This window comes from Cuculus canorus, chromosome 35, assembly GCF_017976375.1.
Source record: "Cuculus canorus isolate bCucCan1 chromosome 35, bCucCan1.pri, whole genome shotgun sequence".
Classification (NCBI taxonomy): domain Eukaryota; kingdom Metazoa; phylum Chordata; class Aves; order Cuculiformes; family Cuculidae; genus Cuculus; species Cuculus canorus.
In genome coordinates, this window is record NC_071435.1 from 147028 (window position 1) to 162483 (window position 15456).

Consider the following 15456-nt stretch of genomic DNA (forward strand, 5'->3'; position numbering starts at 1 on the left):
TGCCTTCCCCGTCCTGCAGCAGCCTGCAGCCCGCAGCCCGCATCCCACAGCATCCCGCATCCCACAGCATCCCGCATCCCACAGCTGCCTGCATCCCACAGCTGCCTGCATCCCACAGCAGCCCACAGCAGCCCGCATCCCACAGCAGCCTGCATCCCACAGCAGCCTGCATCCCACAGCTGCCTGCAGCCCGCAGCTGCCTGCATCCTACGTCCTGCAGCAACGTGCATCCTGCATCCCGTAGCAGCCTGTATCCTGCAGCCTGCATCCTACATCCCACCTCCTGCAGCAACCTGCAGCCTTCATCCCGCATCCTGCATCCTACACCCTGCAGCAACCCACATCCAGCATCCCACAGCATCCTGCATCCCACAGCTGCCTGCATCCCACGTCCTGCAGCAACGTGCATCCTGCATCCCGTAGCAGCCTGTATCCCGCAGCCTGCATCCTACATCCCACCTCCTGCAGCAACCTGCAGCCTTCATCCCACACCCTGCAGCAACCCACATCCTGCATCCCACATCCTGCATCCCACAGCACTCTGCAGCAGCCTGTATCCCGCATCCCGTGCCCCGCAGCAGCCTGCAGCCCACATCCTGCATCCCCCAGCCTTGCAGCAACCCGCATTCCACATCCCTCGCTGTCAGCCCGCAGCCCTCAGGACCCCGAGGCACCCGGCAGCATCCCGCACCCCATATCCCAGACCTTGCACCCCACATTCCACATCTCGCACCCCACAGCATCCTGCCGCCCGCATTCCACTCTACGACGTTCCGTGCCCCACATCCCACCCCCCATCCAATATCTCACCCCATAGCATGCTGTGCCCCGCAGTGTCCCATATCCCATGCCTGTAGCCTGCACCCCACATCCCACAGCATCCTGCACCCCACAGCATCCCATCTCCTGCACTCCACACCTCAAACCCTGCACTCCGCAGCATCCCATATCCTGCATCCCACACCCCATGGTATCCTGCATCCCGTATTCCATATCCCACACCATCCCATATCCCGTACCCTACAGGATCCTGCACCCCACACCATCCTGTACCCCATATCCTGTACCCCACACCGTCCTGTATCCCATATCCTGCACCCCACACCGTCCTGTATCCCATATTCCACATTACCCCACACCATCCCCTATCCCGCACCACACAGCATCCCGTATCCCACCCCACAGCATCCCATACCCCGCACCCCATAGTATCCCGTATCCCCTACCCTGCACCCCACACCATCCCGTACCCCCTATCTGCGCCCCACAGCACCCCATATCCCACACCCCACAGCACCCCGTATCCCACACCTCACAGCATCCCATATCCCACACCCCATAGTATCCCGTATCCCCTACCCTGTACCCCACACCATCCCACACCCCACAGCATCCAATACCCCCTGTCCTGCATCCCACAGCATCCCATATCCCACACCCCACAGCACCCCGTATCCCACACTCCATAGCATCCTGTATCCCCTACCCTGCGCCCCACAGCACCCCCTATCCCGCGCCCCACAGCACCCCGTATCCCGTACCCCACACCATCCCGTATCCCCTATCTGCGCCCCACAGCACCCCCTATCCCACACCCCACAGCATCCCGTATCCCGTACCCCACAGCATCCCGTATCCCCTATCTGCGCCCCACAGCACCCCGTATCCCGTACCCCACAGCATCCCGTATCCCCTATCTGCGCCCCACAGCACCCCGTATCCCGGGCCCTATCCCCCTGCGCAGCCCGGGGGGGCTCTCGGGGTTCCCCCCGTCCGGACTCGGCTGCGCATTATTCCGGGGACGATGAATCTTTCATGAGCGATTTGCGCCGCCGCCCCGCGTTGTTTAATGTTTCAATTTGGCGGCAGCAAACATTCAATCAGGCGGATGAAGTGGTTAATGCGCCCATCGCTCAACTGTCGCCCCACCGCCGGGACCCCCCCCCGCCCATGGGGGGTCCCCCCAGTGTCCCCATCGGATCCCAACGTCCCATCCTGGGCATCAACACCCAACAGCCAACCTGTCACCCCACTGTTGGGACCCCCAGACCCCCCCCATGTCCCCCCCACATCCCATGGGGACCCCCAGACCCCCCCCCATGTCCTCCCAAATCCCATGGGGACCCCCCAGACCATCCCCCCTATGTCCCCCCACATCCCACGGGGTCCCATAGGATCCCATGTTGACCCCCCCCCAATGTCCCCATCGGATCCCAACGTCCCATCCTGGGCATCAACACCCAACAGCCAACCTGTCACCCCACTGTTGGGACCCCCAGACCCCCCTCACATCCCATGGGCACCCCCAGACCCCCCTCCCATGTCCCCCCAAATCCCATGGGGACCCCCCAGACCCCCCACATCGCACGGGGTCCCATAGGATCCCATGTTGACCCCCCCGATGTCCCCCCAATGTCCCCATCGGATCCCAACGTCCCATCCTGGGGATCAATGGGATCATCACCCAACACCCAACCTGTCACCCCACTGTTGGGACCCCCACGGGACCCCCACAGAACCCCCCCCCATCCCATGGGACTCCCAGAGCTCCCCCACATCCCATGGGGACCTACAGACCCCCCCACTTCCCTCACATCCCATGGGACCCCCAGAGCCCCCCCACATCCCCCCACATCCCCCCACATCCCATGGGACCCCCAGAGCTCCCCCACATCCCCTCACATCCCATGGGGACCCCCAGAGCCCCCCTACATCCCATGGGGACTCCCAGAGCCCCCCACATCCCATGGGGACCGCCAGAGCCCCCCCACATCCCATGGGACCCCCAGAGCCCCCCACATCCCATGGGGACCCCCAGAGCCCCCCATGTCTCCCCACATCCCACGGGGACCACCAGGCCGCGCTCTGTCCCCCTGTGTCCCCACGGGGTCCTGGCTGGGCAGGAGACAGACAGACAGACAGACGGGACACGGGGATGGACACAGGACAGAGACGGGACAGGAGGACGGGGACAGACAGACGGATGGACACAGAGACAGGACACAGGGACACACGGACAGACACACAGATGGGACACGGGGACAGAGGACGGACGTGGGATACGCAGGATGAGACAGGACAGACAGACGGCACACGAGGACAGGGCACAGGACACACGGACGGGACACGGGGACAGGAGATGGGGACACACGGACAGGACACAGAGACAGACAGACAGACAGGACATGGGGACACATGGATGGGACACACAAATGGGACACACGGACGGGACATGGGGACAGACATGCGGGACATGGGGACACATGGATGGGACACACGGACGGGACACACGGACGCATGGATGGGACATGGGACAGGACACACGGACAGGACACGGGGACACACGGACGGGACACGGGGACGGGATACGGACAGGACACAGAGACAGACAGACAGACAGACAGGGGGACACACGGACAGGGCCGGTCCCCCTCCTTGTGGCCGCTGGGGGGGGGGGGGCGGCTCTGGACTCCCCCATCCCCTCCCTAATTGCTCAGCGATAATTAACAGCGGGGGGGGGGGGGGGCTGGATGAGAAGGGGGGGGTGGGGGGGGGAGGCACCAGGGACCCCCACGGAGTGCCTGTCCCAGTATGGGGGCGGGGAGAGCCTTGGGGGTCCCGAGGGGGCAGCAGAATGGGGGGGGCCCGTTTGGGGGGGGCCCGGTGAGAGGGGGGGGGAGGAGAACAGGGAGCTGGGGGGGGGGGGTCTCGGGGGGCGGGGGGCAGCGGAACAGGGGGGTCTCGGGGGGGGGCTCGGTGCGGGGGGGGCAGCGGAACAGGGGGGTCTCGGGGGGGGGGATCGGCGCGGGGGGGGGCAGCGGAACAGGGGTGTCTCGGGGGGGTCTCGGCTCGGGGGGGGCAGCGGAACAGGGGGGTCTCGGGGGGGGGTCTCGGCGCGGGGGGGGCAGCGGAACAGGGGGGTCTCGGGGGGGGTCTCGGCGCGGGGGGGGCAGCAGAACAGGGGTGTCTCGGGGGGTCTCAGGGGGGGTCTCGGCGCGGGGGGGCCCGGGGGGGGTCAGCGGAACAGGGGTGTCTCGGGGGGGGTCTCGGCGCGGGGGGGCCCGGGGGGGGTCAGCGGAACAGGGGGCTCTCGGGGGGGGTCTCGGGGGGGGTCTCGGCTCGGGGGGGTCTCCGGGGGGGGTCTCGGCTCGGGGGGTCTCGGGGGGGGGGGGTCAGCGGAACAGGGGTGTCTCGGGGGGGGTCTCGGCGCGGGGGGGGGCAGCGGAACAGGGGTGTCTCGGGGGGGGTCTCGGGGGGTCTCGGCGCGGGGGGGGGGCAGCGGAACAGGGGGTTCTCGGGGGTGTCTCGGGGGGGGTCTCGGCGCGGGGGGGCCCGGGGGGGGCAGCGGAGCGGAGCGGCCGCCGCGCTGATCAATATTCGATTTAGGTGCTAATTCGCCGCCGCCGGAGCTGTCAGAGGGTGATGGATGGGGGGCGGCGGGGGGCGGGGGGGCACCGGGGGGGGCACCGGCACCGGGGGGGGGGGGGCGGGAGGGAGGCACGGGGCGGGGGGCGCAAAGAGGGGGGGCAAGAGGGAGGGGCGGGGGGGCAGGAGGGGTCTCGAAGGGGCGGGGGGGGGGAGGACAGGGACCCCATAACCCACTTGGGGTCCCCCCTAACCGGGCTGGGGACCCCAAAACCGGGATAAAGGATCCCCAACATGGAGGGAAGGGACCTCGGGACACACCTGGGATCCCCAAACCGGGGGAAGGGACACCCCCCCCCTCCAAACCAGCCCAGGGACCCCAAATCAGGCTGGGGACCCCCAAAACCAGGAGGGACCCCCAAAAACCAGCCCCTCCTGCACCCAGGGACCCCAAAACCAGAGTGAGGACCCCAAAACCAGCCCCTCCTGCACCCAGGGACCCCCAAAACCAGAGTAAGGACCCCAAAACCAGCCCCTCCTGCACCCAGGGACCCCCAAAACCAGAGTAAGAACCCCAAAACCAGCCCCTCCTGCACCCAGGAACCCCAAAACCAGAGTAAGGACCCCCAAACCAGCCCCTCCTGCACCCAGGAACCCCAAAACCAGAGTAAGGACCCCCAAACCAGCCCCTCCTGCACCCAGGGACCCCAAAACCAGAGTAAGAACCCCAAACCCAGCCCCTCCTGCACCCAAGGGTCCCCAAAAGCAGAGTAAGGACCCCCAAACCAGCCCCTCCTGCACCCAGGGACCCCAAAACCAGAGTAAGGACCCCCAAAACCAGCCCCTCCTGCACCCAAGGGTCCCCAAAAGCAGGGTGGGAGCCCCCAAAACCAGACTAAGGACCCCCCAAACCAGGCTGGGGTCCCCCAGGACACCCCAATCCCCCCCCTCCCCCAGCACCCACAGCTGAGGGAAGGGACGAACACCCCCCCCCCCCCCAAGTCCCCCCCAGCCCGAAGATGGATGGTGGCGGCGGCGCCGAGCGTTAATTAACACTTGAGTTAATTAGTTCGGGCCCATTTACGAGTAAAATGTTTTGATTAGGGAATTTGCGTGGCGGCGCCGGGTGATGGATGGGCCCCCCCCTACCCCCCTCCCGCCGTAAACAGGCATCAATCAGGGGGGGATGGGGGCGCCTAGAGATTGGGGGGGCGATATTTGGGAGGGGGGGTGTCATTTGGGGTGGTTATTAGGGCAGTTATTGCAGGGGGGGTGGTGTCATTGCGGCCTCCGTTAACCCGTGTCCCTACTGACGGCCCCGGCTTGGGGCGGTGCTGCCCCCTGGTGGAAGGGGAGGGGGGGGCACAGAGGGGGGGCCGGAGGTTCTAACCCCTCCGTTCCCCGCCATAGCACTACCATAGGCCCCTATAGCCCCCCCCATATTCCCCTATATTGCCTTATAGTGCCCTATAGCGCCTCCAAGCCCCCCAAAAGCCTCCCCCAGCCCCCTAAATCCCCCTCTAGAGCTCCCCATATGCCCCCAACAGCCCCTCAGCAGTCCCCCTCAGACCCCCAGCAGCCCCCCAATAGATCCCCCGGGTCCACTATAGCCCCCCAACAGCCTCCCAGACCCCCTATAGCCCCCCCCTTAGACCCCCAGACCCCCTATAGCCCCCCAACAGCCTCCCAGACCCCCTATGGCCCCCCAGCAGCCCCCTCAGACTCCCTTTGGGCCCCCAACAGCTCCCTTAGACCCCCCTATGGGCCCCCAACACCCCCAGGCCCCCTATAGCCCCCCAACAGCCACCCCAAACCCCCACAGACGCCCCCCCCCCCCCCCCCCCCAAGTCTCGCGCCTGTAGCGATCGATCTTCATCAGTGGCAGTGATTAACGGGAGGGGGCGGAGCCACTCATTAGCGTTAATGAGGAGATGGAGAGGGGGAGGTGGCAGCGCCGCCCCCCCAGACTCCAACGCCTTAAAGGTCTTGGGGGGGACCGGGGGGGTCCTAAAGGTTCTGGGGGGGTTCCCGAGGTCCCCAATGGTCCGAGGGGGGTCCCCAAACGGTCCACGAGGTGTCCTTGATATCCCCAATGGTTCTGGGAGGTCCCTGGGGTCCCCAGTTGTCGTAGGAGGCCCCTGGGGGTCCCCTGGGAAGGGGGTCTGTGGCTTTCAGAGACTTTTTGGGGGGCGTCCTGAGGGGGTCCCTATAGGAATTTGGGGATAACCACCCCCAGCCCCATAGCAATGGCGCCTTCCATGGACTACAACTCCCATGATGCTCCGCGGCGAGCAACCCCATTGCTATGTCGCCTGTTGTGGACTACGACTCCCATAATGCCCCGCGCTGAGCGCAGCGCAATTACTCGACGTCCACAACTGACTACAGCTCCCATGATGCCTCGCGGCGCGCCCGCTACCCTTTGCCGTAGCGCTATCGACGAACTGCAACTCCCATGATGCCACGAGCCCTCCCGGCATCCCCCGCGCCCCAGTCCACACGTGGCACCGCGATGCGGCCCCGCCCCCCCCAAACCCGCCCCTTTCACCCCAAAACTGAGCCCCTGCGCCCCATAGCGGCCCCAGAACCGCCCCCCCCCGCCCGGCCATGGCGGCCGTCGCCCCCCCGCAGCCCCTCAAGGCCGAGCCGCTCTGCGACCCCGCGACTGAGAGTGGCCTGGGCACCAGGTGAGGATGTGGGGTGATGTGGGGTGATGTGGGGCAGGGATGTGGGGTGATGTGGCTGTGGGATATGGGGCAGGTATGAGGCTGGGATGTGGGGCAGGGGGTGTGGGGCAGCAGCTGGGGCAAGGGGGGGATGTGGGGCAAGGGGATGTGGGGCAGCAGGTGGGGCGGTGTGGGGCAGGTGAGGATGTGGGGCAGGAGATGCAGGGGTGGTGTGGGCAGGAGGGGATGTGGGGCAGGAGGAGGCAGAGGGGAGAGTGCGGGGCAGAGCAGGGGTGTGGGGGGGGGATGCGGAGTGATGTGGGGCTGGGGTGTGGGGAATATGGGGTGAGGATGTGGGGCAGGGGATGAAGTGGGTCTGACAGTGTGAGACTGGGAGATGTGGGGCAGGTCTGCTGTGGGGCTGGAGCTGTGTCTCCACAGCTGTGTGTCAGCCCCACACCCTGCCCCATAACTAACCCTTTTCCCCCTAGGCTGTCAGCGCTGCTGCCCCACAGCGCGCGGCAGTGGGGCGAGGCTGGTGCTGTGGGTCCAGCCCCACGCTCTGCCCCATAACCAACTCTTTTCCCCCTAGGCTGTCAGCGCTGCTGCCCCACAGCGCGCGGCAGTGGGTCGAGGCAGGCTGGGCCGGACTGCGGCCGTGGGGCTCCTTTCTGGACCAGCGGCGCTTTGGGGTCCCCCGAGATGTGGGGGAGCTGGGCCGGCGCCTCGGCCGCAACGGCCGCCACTTCCAGAGCAACTACTGCGCCGTGGGGCTGGCGCTGGGGCTCTACTGCCTGTGAGTGGGGCGCTATGGGGCAGGGAGTGGGGCTGGCGCTGGGGCTCTACTGCCTGTGAGTGGGGCGCTATGGGGCAGGGAGTGGGGCTGGCGCTGGGGCTCTACTGCCTGTGAGTGGGGCGCTATGGGGCAGGGAGTGGGGCTGGCGCTGGGGCTCTACTGCCTGTGAGTGGGGCGCTATGGGGCAGGGAGTGGGGCTGGCGCTGGGGCTCTACTGCCTGTGAGTGGGGCGCTATGGGGCAGGGGGGCACTATGGGGCAGGATGGGGGCTGTGGGGGGGGGAGATGTGAGGCCGCACATTTGCCCCATGGCTAACCCCTATCTCCTGCCCCACATCTGCCCCATGGCTGTCCCCTATTTCCCCCCATCTTCTGCCCCACATCTGCCCCACGGCTGCCCCCTATTTCCCCCCATCTCCTGCCCCACATCTGCCCCACGGCTGCCCCCTAACTGCCCCCATCTCCTGCCCCACGGCTGCCCCACATCTCCCCAGCGTCACCTCCCCACTGCTGCTCCTGGCGCTCGGCGTCTTCTTCGGGGTGAGCTACGGCGTGCGGCTGCGGGCCCAGCGCGGACCCCTGCTGCTACTGGGTGGGCACTGGGACAGACTGGGGGGCACTGGGACAGACTGGGAGGGGCACTGGGGCAAGCTGGGACAGACGGGGAGGGCGCTGGGAGGGCACTGGGATAGACTGGGAGGGGCTGGGGGAGCACTGCGGAGCACTGGGACAGACTGGGAGAGGCTGAGAGAGTCTGGGGGGGCACTGGGACACACTGGAAGGGCGCTGGGAGGGCACTGGGACATACTGGGGGGCACTGAGACAGACTGGGAGGGGCTGAGAGAGTCTTGGGGGGGCACTGGGACAGACTCGAGGGGCAGTGGGGGGGATGAGTGGGGCACTGGGATAGTCTGGGCAGGCACTGGGACGGACTGGGAGGGGCTGAGGAGGCACTGGGAGGGACTGGGAAGGGCTGGGGGGCACTGGGAGGGGCTGGGGGGGCACTGGGAGGGACTGGGAAACACTGGGAAGGGCTGGGGGGCACTGGGAAGGGCTGGGGGGCACTGGGAGGGCCTGGGAAACACTGGGAAGGGCTGGGGGACACTGGGAAGGGCTGGGGTGGCACTGGGGCGCACTGGGAAGCACTGGGAAGGGCTGGGGGGCACTGGGAGGGACTGGGAAGGGCTGGGGGGCACTGGGGGGCACCGGCAAGAGCTGGGGGGGCACTGGGAGGGACTGGGAAGGGCTGGGGCAGCACTGGGGGTCACTGGGAAGGGCTGGGGGGGCACTGGGAGGGACTGGGAAGCACTGGGAAGGGCTGGGGGAGCACTGGGAGGGACTGGGAAGGGCTGGGGGGCACTGGGGGGCACCGGCAAGAGCTGGGGGGGCACTGGGAGGGACTGGGAAGGGCTGGGGCAGCGCTGAGGGTCACTGGGAAGGGCTGGGGGGGCACTGGGAAGAACTGAGAGCAATTACTGGAGCATAAGGGGGGAACTGGGAGGATTGGGGGGTCCCGGGGGGGGGCGTTAACTGGGGGGTTACTGGGAGCACTGGTGTGAGTGGTGGTCCTGCAGGGCGGGAGCTGAGCCCGGTGCAGCAGCAGGCGCTGGCGGGGGGGGCCGCGCTCCCCCTCCTCTGGCTGGGGGGGGCGGGCGCCGCGCTCTTCTGGGTGCTGGGTGAGAGACCCCCCCCCGAATGACCCCCCCTGACACCCCCAAATGACCCCCCAAAGTGACCCCCCCAGCCCCCCCCAAATGACACCCTATCCCCCCCAAACCACTGAGACCCCCCAAATGACCCCCCCCGGCTCCCCCCAAATGACCCCCCCGACACCCCCAAATGACCCCCCAAAGTGACCCCCCAGACCCCCAAAATGACCCCCCCGAGACCCCTCCAACCATTGAGACCCCCCCAGTGCCCCCCAAATGACACCCTATCCCCCCCCCAAACCACCGAGACCCCCCAAAAAGAGCCTCCCTGACCCCCCCCAAATGCCCCCCAAACCACTCAGACCCGCCCCCCCCCCCCCCCCCCGGACCCCCCCAAAATGAAACCCTGACCCCCCCCCCAACCCCCTCAAAATGACCCCCCAACGCCCCTAAACCATTGAGACCTCCCCAGACCCCCCAAATGATCCCCCAAAGTGACCCCCCAGACCCCCAAAATGACCCCCTCAAACCACTCAGACCACCCCAGACCCCCCCCAAGACTGACCCCCCCAAACCACTAAGACCCCTCAGACTCCCCCAAATCGAGCCCCTGACCTCCAAATCCATGAGACGCCCCCCAAAACACCCTGAACCCCCCCCAAGACCCCCCAAATCTGCTCCGCCCCAAATCCTTGGACCCCCCCCAGACACCCCTAAAATACTGTGCCCCCCCCCAAATGTACACCCCCTCTCCAGCGCCCCTAAGCCCATAACCCCCCCCCAAAACACCCTGAACCCCCCCAAATTCCCCCCCCCCCCAAATCTGAATTGTGGGAGCTAAGGGGGGGGGGGTGTGTGGATTTTGGGGGCCCCCCCCCTACACCCCCCATTTTTATGCTTCCCCCCCCAGGGGCGACGCTGGTGCTGATTGGGGCACACGCGGCTCTGAGGGTCCCGGAGCCCCCCGAGAGCGATGGGCCCCCCCCGCTGCAGATGGAGCCCATCTGAGACCTCCCCAAAAAATACCCCCCCCCTCAAAATACCCCCCCTTCCCAAAATGCCCCCCCTTCCCAAAAATACCCCCCCCCAACTCCCATACCCCCCTTTTGGGGGCTTCTCCTCCCCCCAAATGCCCCCCCCTTTGTGCCCCCCCCAATACCCCCCTGGGATCCCCTTTGCCCCCCCCCCCAAATGCACCCCACCCCCCCCCAAAAATATCCCCCCCACTCCTTTTGGGGCTTCCCCTACCCCAAATACCCCCTCCCCCCCAAGATATCCCCCCAATACCCCCCTGGGACCCCCCCAACCCCAAAATACCCTTCCTCAAGTACCCCCTCACCCCAAAATCCCCCCCCCCTTTGGGGCTCCCCCACCCCAAAAACTGCCCCCAACCCAAAATACCCCTCCCCAAATACCCCCCTCCCTCCAATAACCCCCCCTTTTGTACACACCCCCCCCCCAAAATACCCTCCTGGGATCCCCCCCAATCCCCAAATTCCCCTAATTTTGGGGCTCCCCCCCCTTTTGCTGCCCCCCTCCCATGTAATAAAGCTGTGGTGTGACCAGAAACACGCGTGTTCGTTGAGGGGGGGCACACGCGTGTGCGCGGCTCTTCCCGTCCCCACGTGTCTGCAGGGTCCTTGTGCCCCCCCTCCCGCATGTTCCCACCCCCTTGTACCCCCCCATTCCCGCACACACGTGTTCATATGTTCCCGCACATGCGTGTTCCCACCCCCTTGTGTGTCCCCCCCCACATGTGTCCCGGCTCCTGTGCCCCCCCATTCCCGCACACACATGTTCGTATGTTCCCGCACACACATGTTTGTATGTTCCCGCACACGCGTGTTCTCGCACTTTTATTTGTTAAATTCACTTTGTTTTGATCCTTTTTTGTTTCTTTTGGGGGGGGGATTTTTTTGATGTTTTTTCTTCATTTTTCACCATTTTTTGGTGCTTTTTCTCACACGACGACACCGGGGGGCGGGGGGGGGTTTGGGATAAGGGGGTGCCCCCCCAATCAAATCATCCCCTGGGACACCCCCCCCGTAAGGCGAGGACCCCCCCCCCTCCGATTTTGGGGGGCTCGGGGGGGGGGGGGGAGGGGGCGCACGGCAGGCAAAGGGGGGGGAGGGGGGGCTGGGACCCCCCGGGGGGGGGGATTTGGGGGGGGGTCAGTAGTAGGTCTCTTTCTCCACCCAACCTGCAAGAAAACGGGGGGTCAGGGGGGGCCCCACCTTAGACCCCCCCCAGACTCCCCTTTCCCCCCTCCCAGTCCCTCCCAGTTGCCCCCAGGACCCTCCCAGCACCCCAACCCCCTTTTCCCCCTCCCAGTCCCTCCCAGTTCCCCCTTTTCTCCCTCCCAGTTCTTCCCAGTCCCTCCCAGTTGCCCCCAGTCCCCCCGTTTCCCCACTTCCCCCTCCCAGCTCCCTAAGCTCCCCCATTGCCCCCTCCCAGTTGCCTCCCAGTCCAACCCAGTCCCTCCGAAGAGCCTCCCAGTTGCCCCCAGTGCCCCTTGCCGCCCCTTGAGCTCCCCCCTTTCCCCCCCAGTCTGTCCCATTCCCTCCCAGTTGCCCCCAGTGCCCCTCCCAGCCCCCCAAGCTCTCCTCTTTCCCCATCCCAGTGCCTCCCAGTCCATCCCAGTGCCTCCCCATTGCTTCCTGGTGCCTCCCAGTGCTTCCCAGTTGCCTCCCCGTCCCCCCCAGTTGCTTCTCAGTCCCTCCCAGTGCCTCCCAGTCCTGCCCAGTTGCCTTCCAGCCCCTCCCAGTTGCCTCCTAGTCCATCCCAGTGCCTCCCAGTTGACTCTTGGTGCCTCCCAGTGTGTCCCAGTTGCTTCCCAGTCCCTCCCAGTGCTTCCCAGTTGCCTCCTAGTCCATCCCAGTGCCTCCCAGTGTGTCCCAGTTGCTTCCCAGTCCCTCCCAGTGCTTCCCAGTTGCCTCCTAGTCCATCCCAGTGCCTCCCAGTGCTTCCCAGTTGCCTCCTAGTCCATCCCAGTGCCTCCCAGTGTGTCCCAGTTGCTTCCCAGTCCCTCCCAGTGCTTCCCAGTTGCCTCCTAGTCCATCCCAGTGCCTCCCAGTGTGTCCCAGTTGCTTCCCAGTCCCTCCCAGTGCTTCCCGGTTGCCTCCTAGTCCATCCCAGTGGCCCCCAGTGCTTCCCAGTTGCCTCCTAGTCCAACCCAGTGCCTCCCAGTGTGTCCCAGTGCCTCCCAGTGCCTCCCAGTGTGTCCCAGTTGCTTCCCAGTGCCTCCCAGTGCCCACCTCCGGGGTTGCGGCGCAGGATGAGTTTGCGGATCTCGTCATAGACAAAGATGAGGAAGCTGTAGGGGAAGGCGCAGAACCACCAACTCGGCCTGGGGGGGGCGCAAAAAATAGGGGGGGGTTTAGTGATGGGGAGGGGGGGCAGCACCCCAGAACCCATTTGCCCCCCCCGAACTGGGCACAGACCTTCCCCAGCACCCTGACCCCCCCCTTTAAATAAAGACCCCCCCCCCGAGCCCGTCAATAGCATGGGGGGGGCAAGGACCCCCCCGAAAAAAGCCCCCCCAATAGCTATGGGGGGTGAAAGCCCCCCCCCAAGAAGAGCCCCCACCCCCCAAGAAGTCCCCCCCCCCTCAATAAAGCCCCCCCCAATCCCCTCTAAGGGGTCACAGCCCCCCTAAAACACACCCGTCCCTTGCAGGAAGGGGGGGTCACCACCCGCCCGCACCCCCCCCCAATATTTCCACCTGGGAGGGGTCACCAGCCGCCCCCCCATTCCCCTCCCATTTTTTGGGGGGTCCCACTCACTTGAGGGGGTACATGCGCAGCGCCACATCCATCCCGGGGCAATAGGAGAGGAACGCGGCCAATGCCGTCTCCTCGAAGAGCCCGAAGATCAGGATCTTATTCCTGGGGGGGACACACACAAAATTCAGCCCCCCCCGCCCCATCGACACCCCCCGAACCCCCCAAAATCTAACACCCCTCCCCCCGAAAAATCCGGCATCTCCCCGGGAAGCGAAACATCCCCCCACTTGGGTACCAGCAGCCAAGGGATGCTCAGGGATGCAGGACCCCCAGGATTTTGGGGACTCCCCCCCCGCGGTTTTAGGCATCCCCTCCATGTTTTGGGGACCCCCTCCTATTTTGGAGCCCCCCCCCCCCGCATTACCCAGGGATGCAGGACTCCCCGCCCCCCCCCCCCAGGTACCATCACCCGGGAGATGCTCAGGGATGCAGGATGCTGGTACCCCCGGCGTTTAGGAGCCCCACCAGGGTTTTGGGGACCCCCCCATCACACTTTAAGGACCCCCCGGGGTTTTGGGGACACCTTTCTATTTTAGGGACCCCCTTCCTATTTTGGGGACCCCTCCCACTTTGAGGAAACACCAGGTTCCGTTGCCATGGGATGCTCGGGGATGCGGGATGCTGGTACCCATAAGGTTTGGGAGCCCCACCAGGGTTTTGGGGACCCCCCCCATCACACTTTAAGGACCCCCCGGGGTTTTGGGGCCACCTTTCTATTTTAGGGACCCCCTTCCTATTTTGGGGGACCCCCTCCCACTTTGAGGAAACACCAGGTTCCGTTGCCATGGGATGCTCGGGGATGCTGGTACCCACAAGGTTTGGGAGCCTCCCGCTGGGTTTTGCTTCCCACCCCAGGGTTTTGGGGACACCCCCTGTGTTTTGGGGATCCCCCCACTCACTTCATGCCCTGCTGGAAGACAGAGTTGCGTCGGGTCTTGCAGATGATGAGGTCGGCCCACTGCACCACCACGATGCTGACGAAGAACGCCGTGTGGCACGTGAACTCCACCACCTTGCGCTGCTCGTAGGTCTGCGGGGGGGGCACAGCGTCAGGGACCCCCCCAAAATCACCGCCTGGGATTTGGGGTACCCAGACACTCCCCCCCCACCCCCGACAGCCCTGGATGGGAATTAGGGTGTAGAACAACCCTATCCCTGGGACTTGGGGTGCCCAGACCTTACCCCCAACAGCTCTGGATGAGATTTGGGGTGCAGACCCCCTCCCACCCCTTGATTTTGGGGTGTCCTGAGTGGGAACTGGGGTGCCCAGACCCCCCTCAGCCCTGGGATTGGCAGTGCCCAGATCCCCTCTGACAGCCCTGAATGGGAATTGGGGTGCCCAGACCACCCCCATGCCTCGATTTTGGGGTGCTCAGACCTCCCCTGACAGCCCTGGATGGGATTTGGGGTGCAGAACACCCTTATCCCTGGGATTTGGGGTGCCCAGGCCCCCCTGACAGCTCTGGATGGGAATTGGGGTGCCCAGACCCCCCCCCATCCCTGGGATTTGGGGTATCCAGACCCCTCCCAACAGCCCTGGATGGAAATTGGGGAGGAGATATCCCAATCCCTCGATTTTGGGGTGCTCAGAACCCCTCTTTGCAACCCTGACATGGATTTGGGGTGCCTGGACACCCAAGTGCCAGGCTTTAGGGTGCTGCCCCCCACCCCCGATTTTGGTGGCAAGACCCCCCCTTTCCATCCCTGCTGTGGATCTGGGATGCACGAAGACCCCCATAGAGGGGATTTGGGGGTGCCCAGACCCCTCGTTGGTGGATTTTGGGGTGCCGGGCCAGGCCCCCCCCCTTTCCATTCCTGCTGAGGATTTGAGGTGCACGAAGCCCCCCATGGAAGGGATTTGGGGTGCCCAGAGCCCGATTTGGAGCCCTGCAGTGGATTGGGATGCTCAGAGCCTCTCCTTGCTGCGTTTTGGGGGTGCGGGCCGGGTTTTGGGGTGCCCCACGCACCCACTGCTGCCCGTAGGAGTCCTCCAGGTCGTTGATGGTGCGGTCGTCCCAGCTGAGGCGGATCCCCACCAGGCACGAGGGGAGGAACCCATTCTCGGCCAAAATCACGAAGTACGAGAAGAACCCCCCGAGCGCCTGGATCATCCCTGGGGGGAGGAAAAGGGGGGGTCAGGGCACCCCAAAATACCCCAGAATGGCTCAGAACTGACCCAGGTGCCCTGAAACACCCCAA

The 15456-nt window shown here is 65.6% G+C and overlaps 2 protein-coding genes across 3 annotated transcripts in view; one reads left to right on the forward strand and one right to left on the reverse strand.

Annotated features, from left to right (window-relative positions):
- Window positions 1-6958: 6958 nt before the first annotated feature.
- RABAC1 (Rab acceptor 1) lies at window positions 6959-10515 on the forward strand. The gene is made up of 5 exons (XM_054052654.1): window positions 6959-7052; window positions 7624-7827; window positions 8321-8418; window positions 9401-9502; window positions 10386-10515. The coding sequence occupies exons 1-5, from the start codon at window positions 6973-6975 to the stop codon at window positions 10481-10483; spliced, it is 582 nt and encodes a 193-aa protein (XP_053908629.1). The 5' UTR covers window positions 6959-6972; the 3' UTR covers window positions 10484-10515.
- A 1095-nt stretch (window positions 10516-11610) lies between these two features.
- Window positions 11611-15456, reverse strand: part of ATP1A3 (ATPase Na+/K+ transporting subunit alpha 3) — a 33190-nt gene continuing 29344 nt past the window's right edge. For both annotated transcript variants that reach the window (XM_054052676.1, XM_054052675.1), the window contains exons 19-23: window positions 15225-15370; window positions 14157-14287; window positions 13258-13359; window positions 12730-12821; window positions 11611-11675 (exon numbers count right to left, since the gene is read on the reverse strand). In XM_054052676.1, the coding sequence (XP_053908651.1) occupies window positions 11647-11675; window positions 12730-12821; window positions 13258-13359; window positions 14157-14287; window positions 15225-15370 (500 nt within the window). In that variant the 3' untranslated portion in view covers window positions 11611-11646. The remainder of the gene's footprint in view (window positions 11676-12729; window positions 12822-13257; window positions 13360-14156; window positions 14288-15224; window positions 15371-15456) is intronic.

Excerpts from the sequence above, each read along its gene's own strand:
- RABAC1 (XM_054052654.1), top strand. The coding sequence starts at position 6,973 with ATGGCGGCCGTCGCCCCCCCGCAGCCCCTCAAGGCCGAGCCGCTCTGC. Across the intron at positions 7,828-8,320 it reads GCGCTGGGGCTCTACTGCCT|CGTCACCTCCCCACTGCTGC; the intron begins GTGAGTGGGGCG and ends ACATCTCCCCAG. Across the intron at positions 8,419-9,400 it reads CGGACCCCTGCTGCTACTGG|GGCGGGAGCTGAGCCCGGTG; the intron begins GTGGGCACTGGG and ends GTGGTCCTGCAG.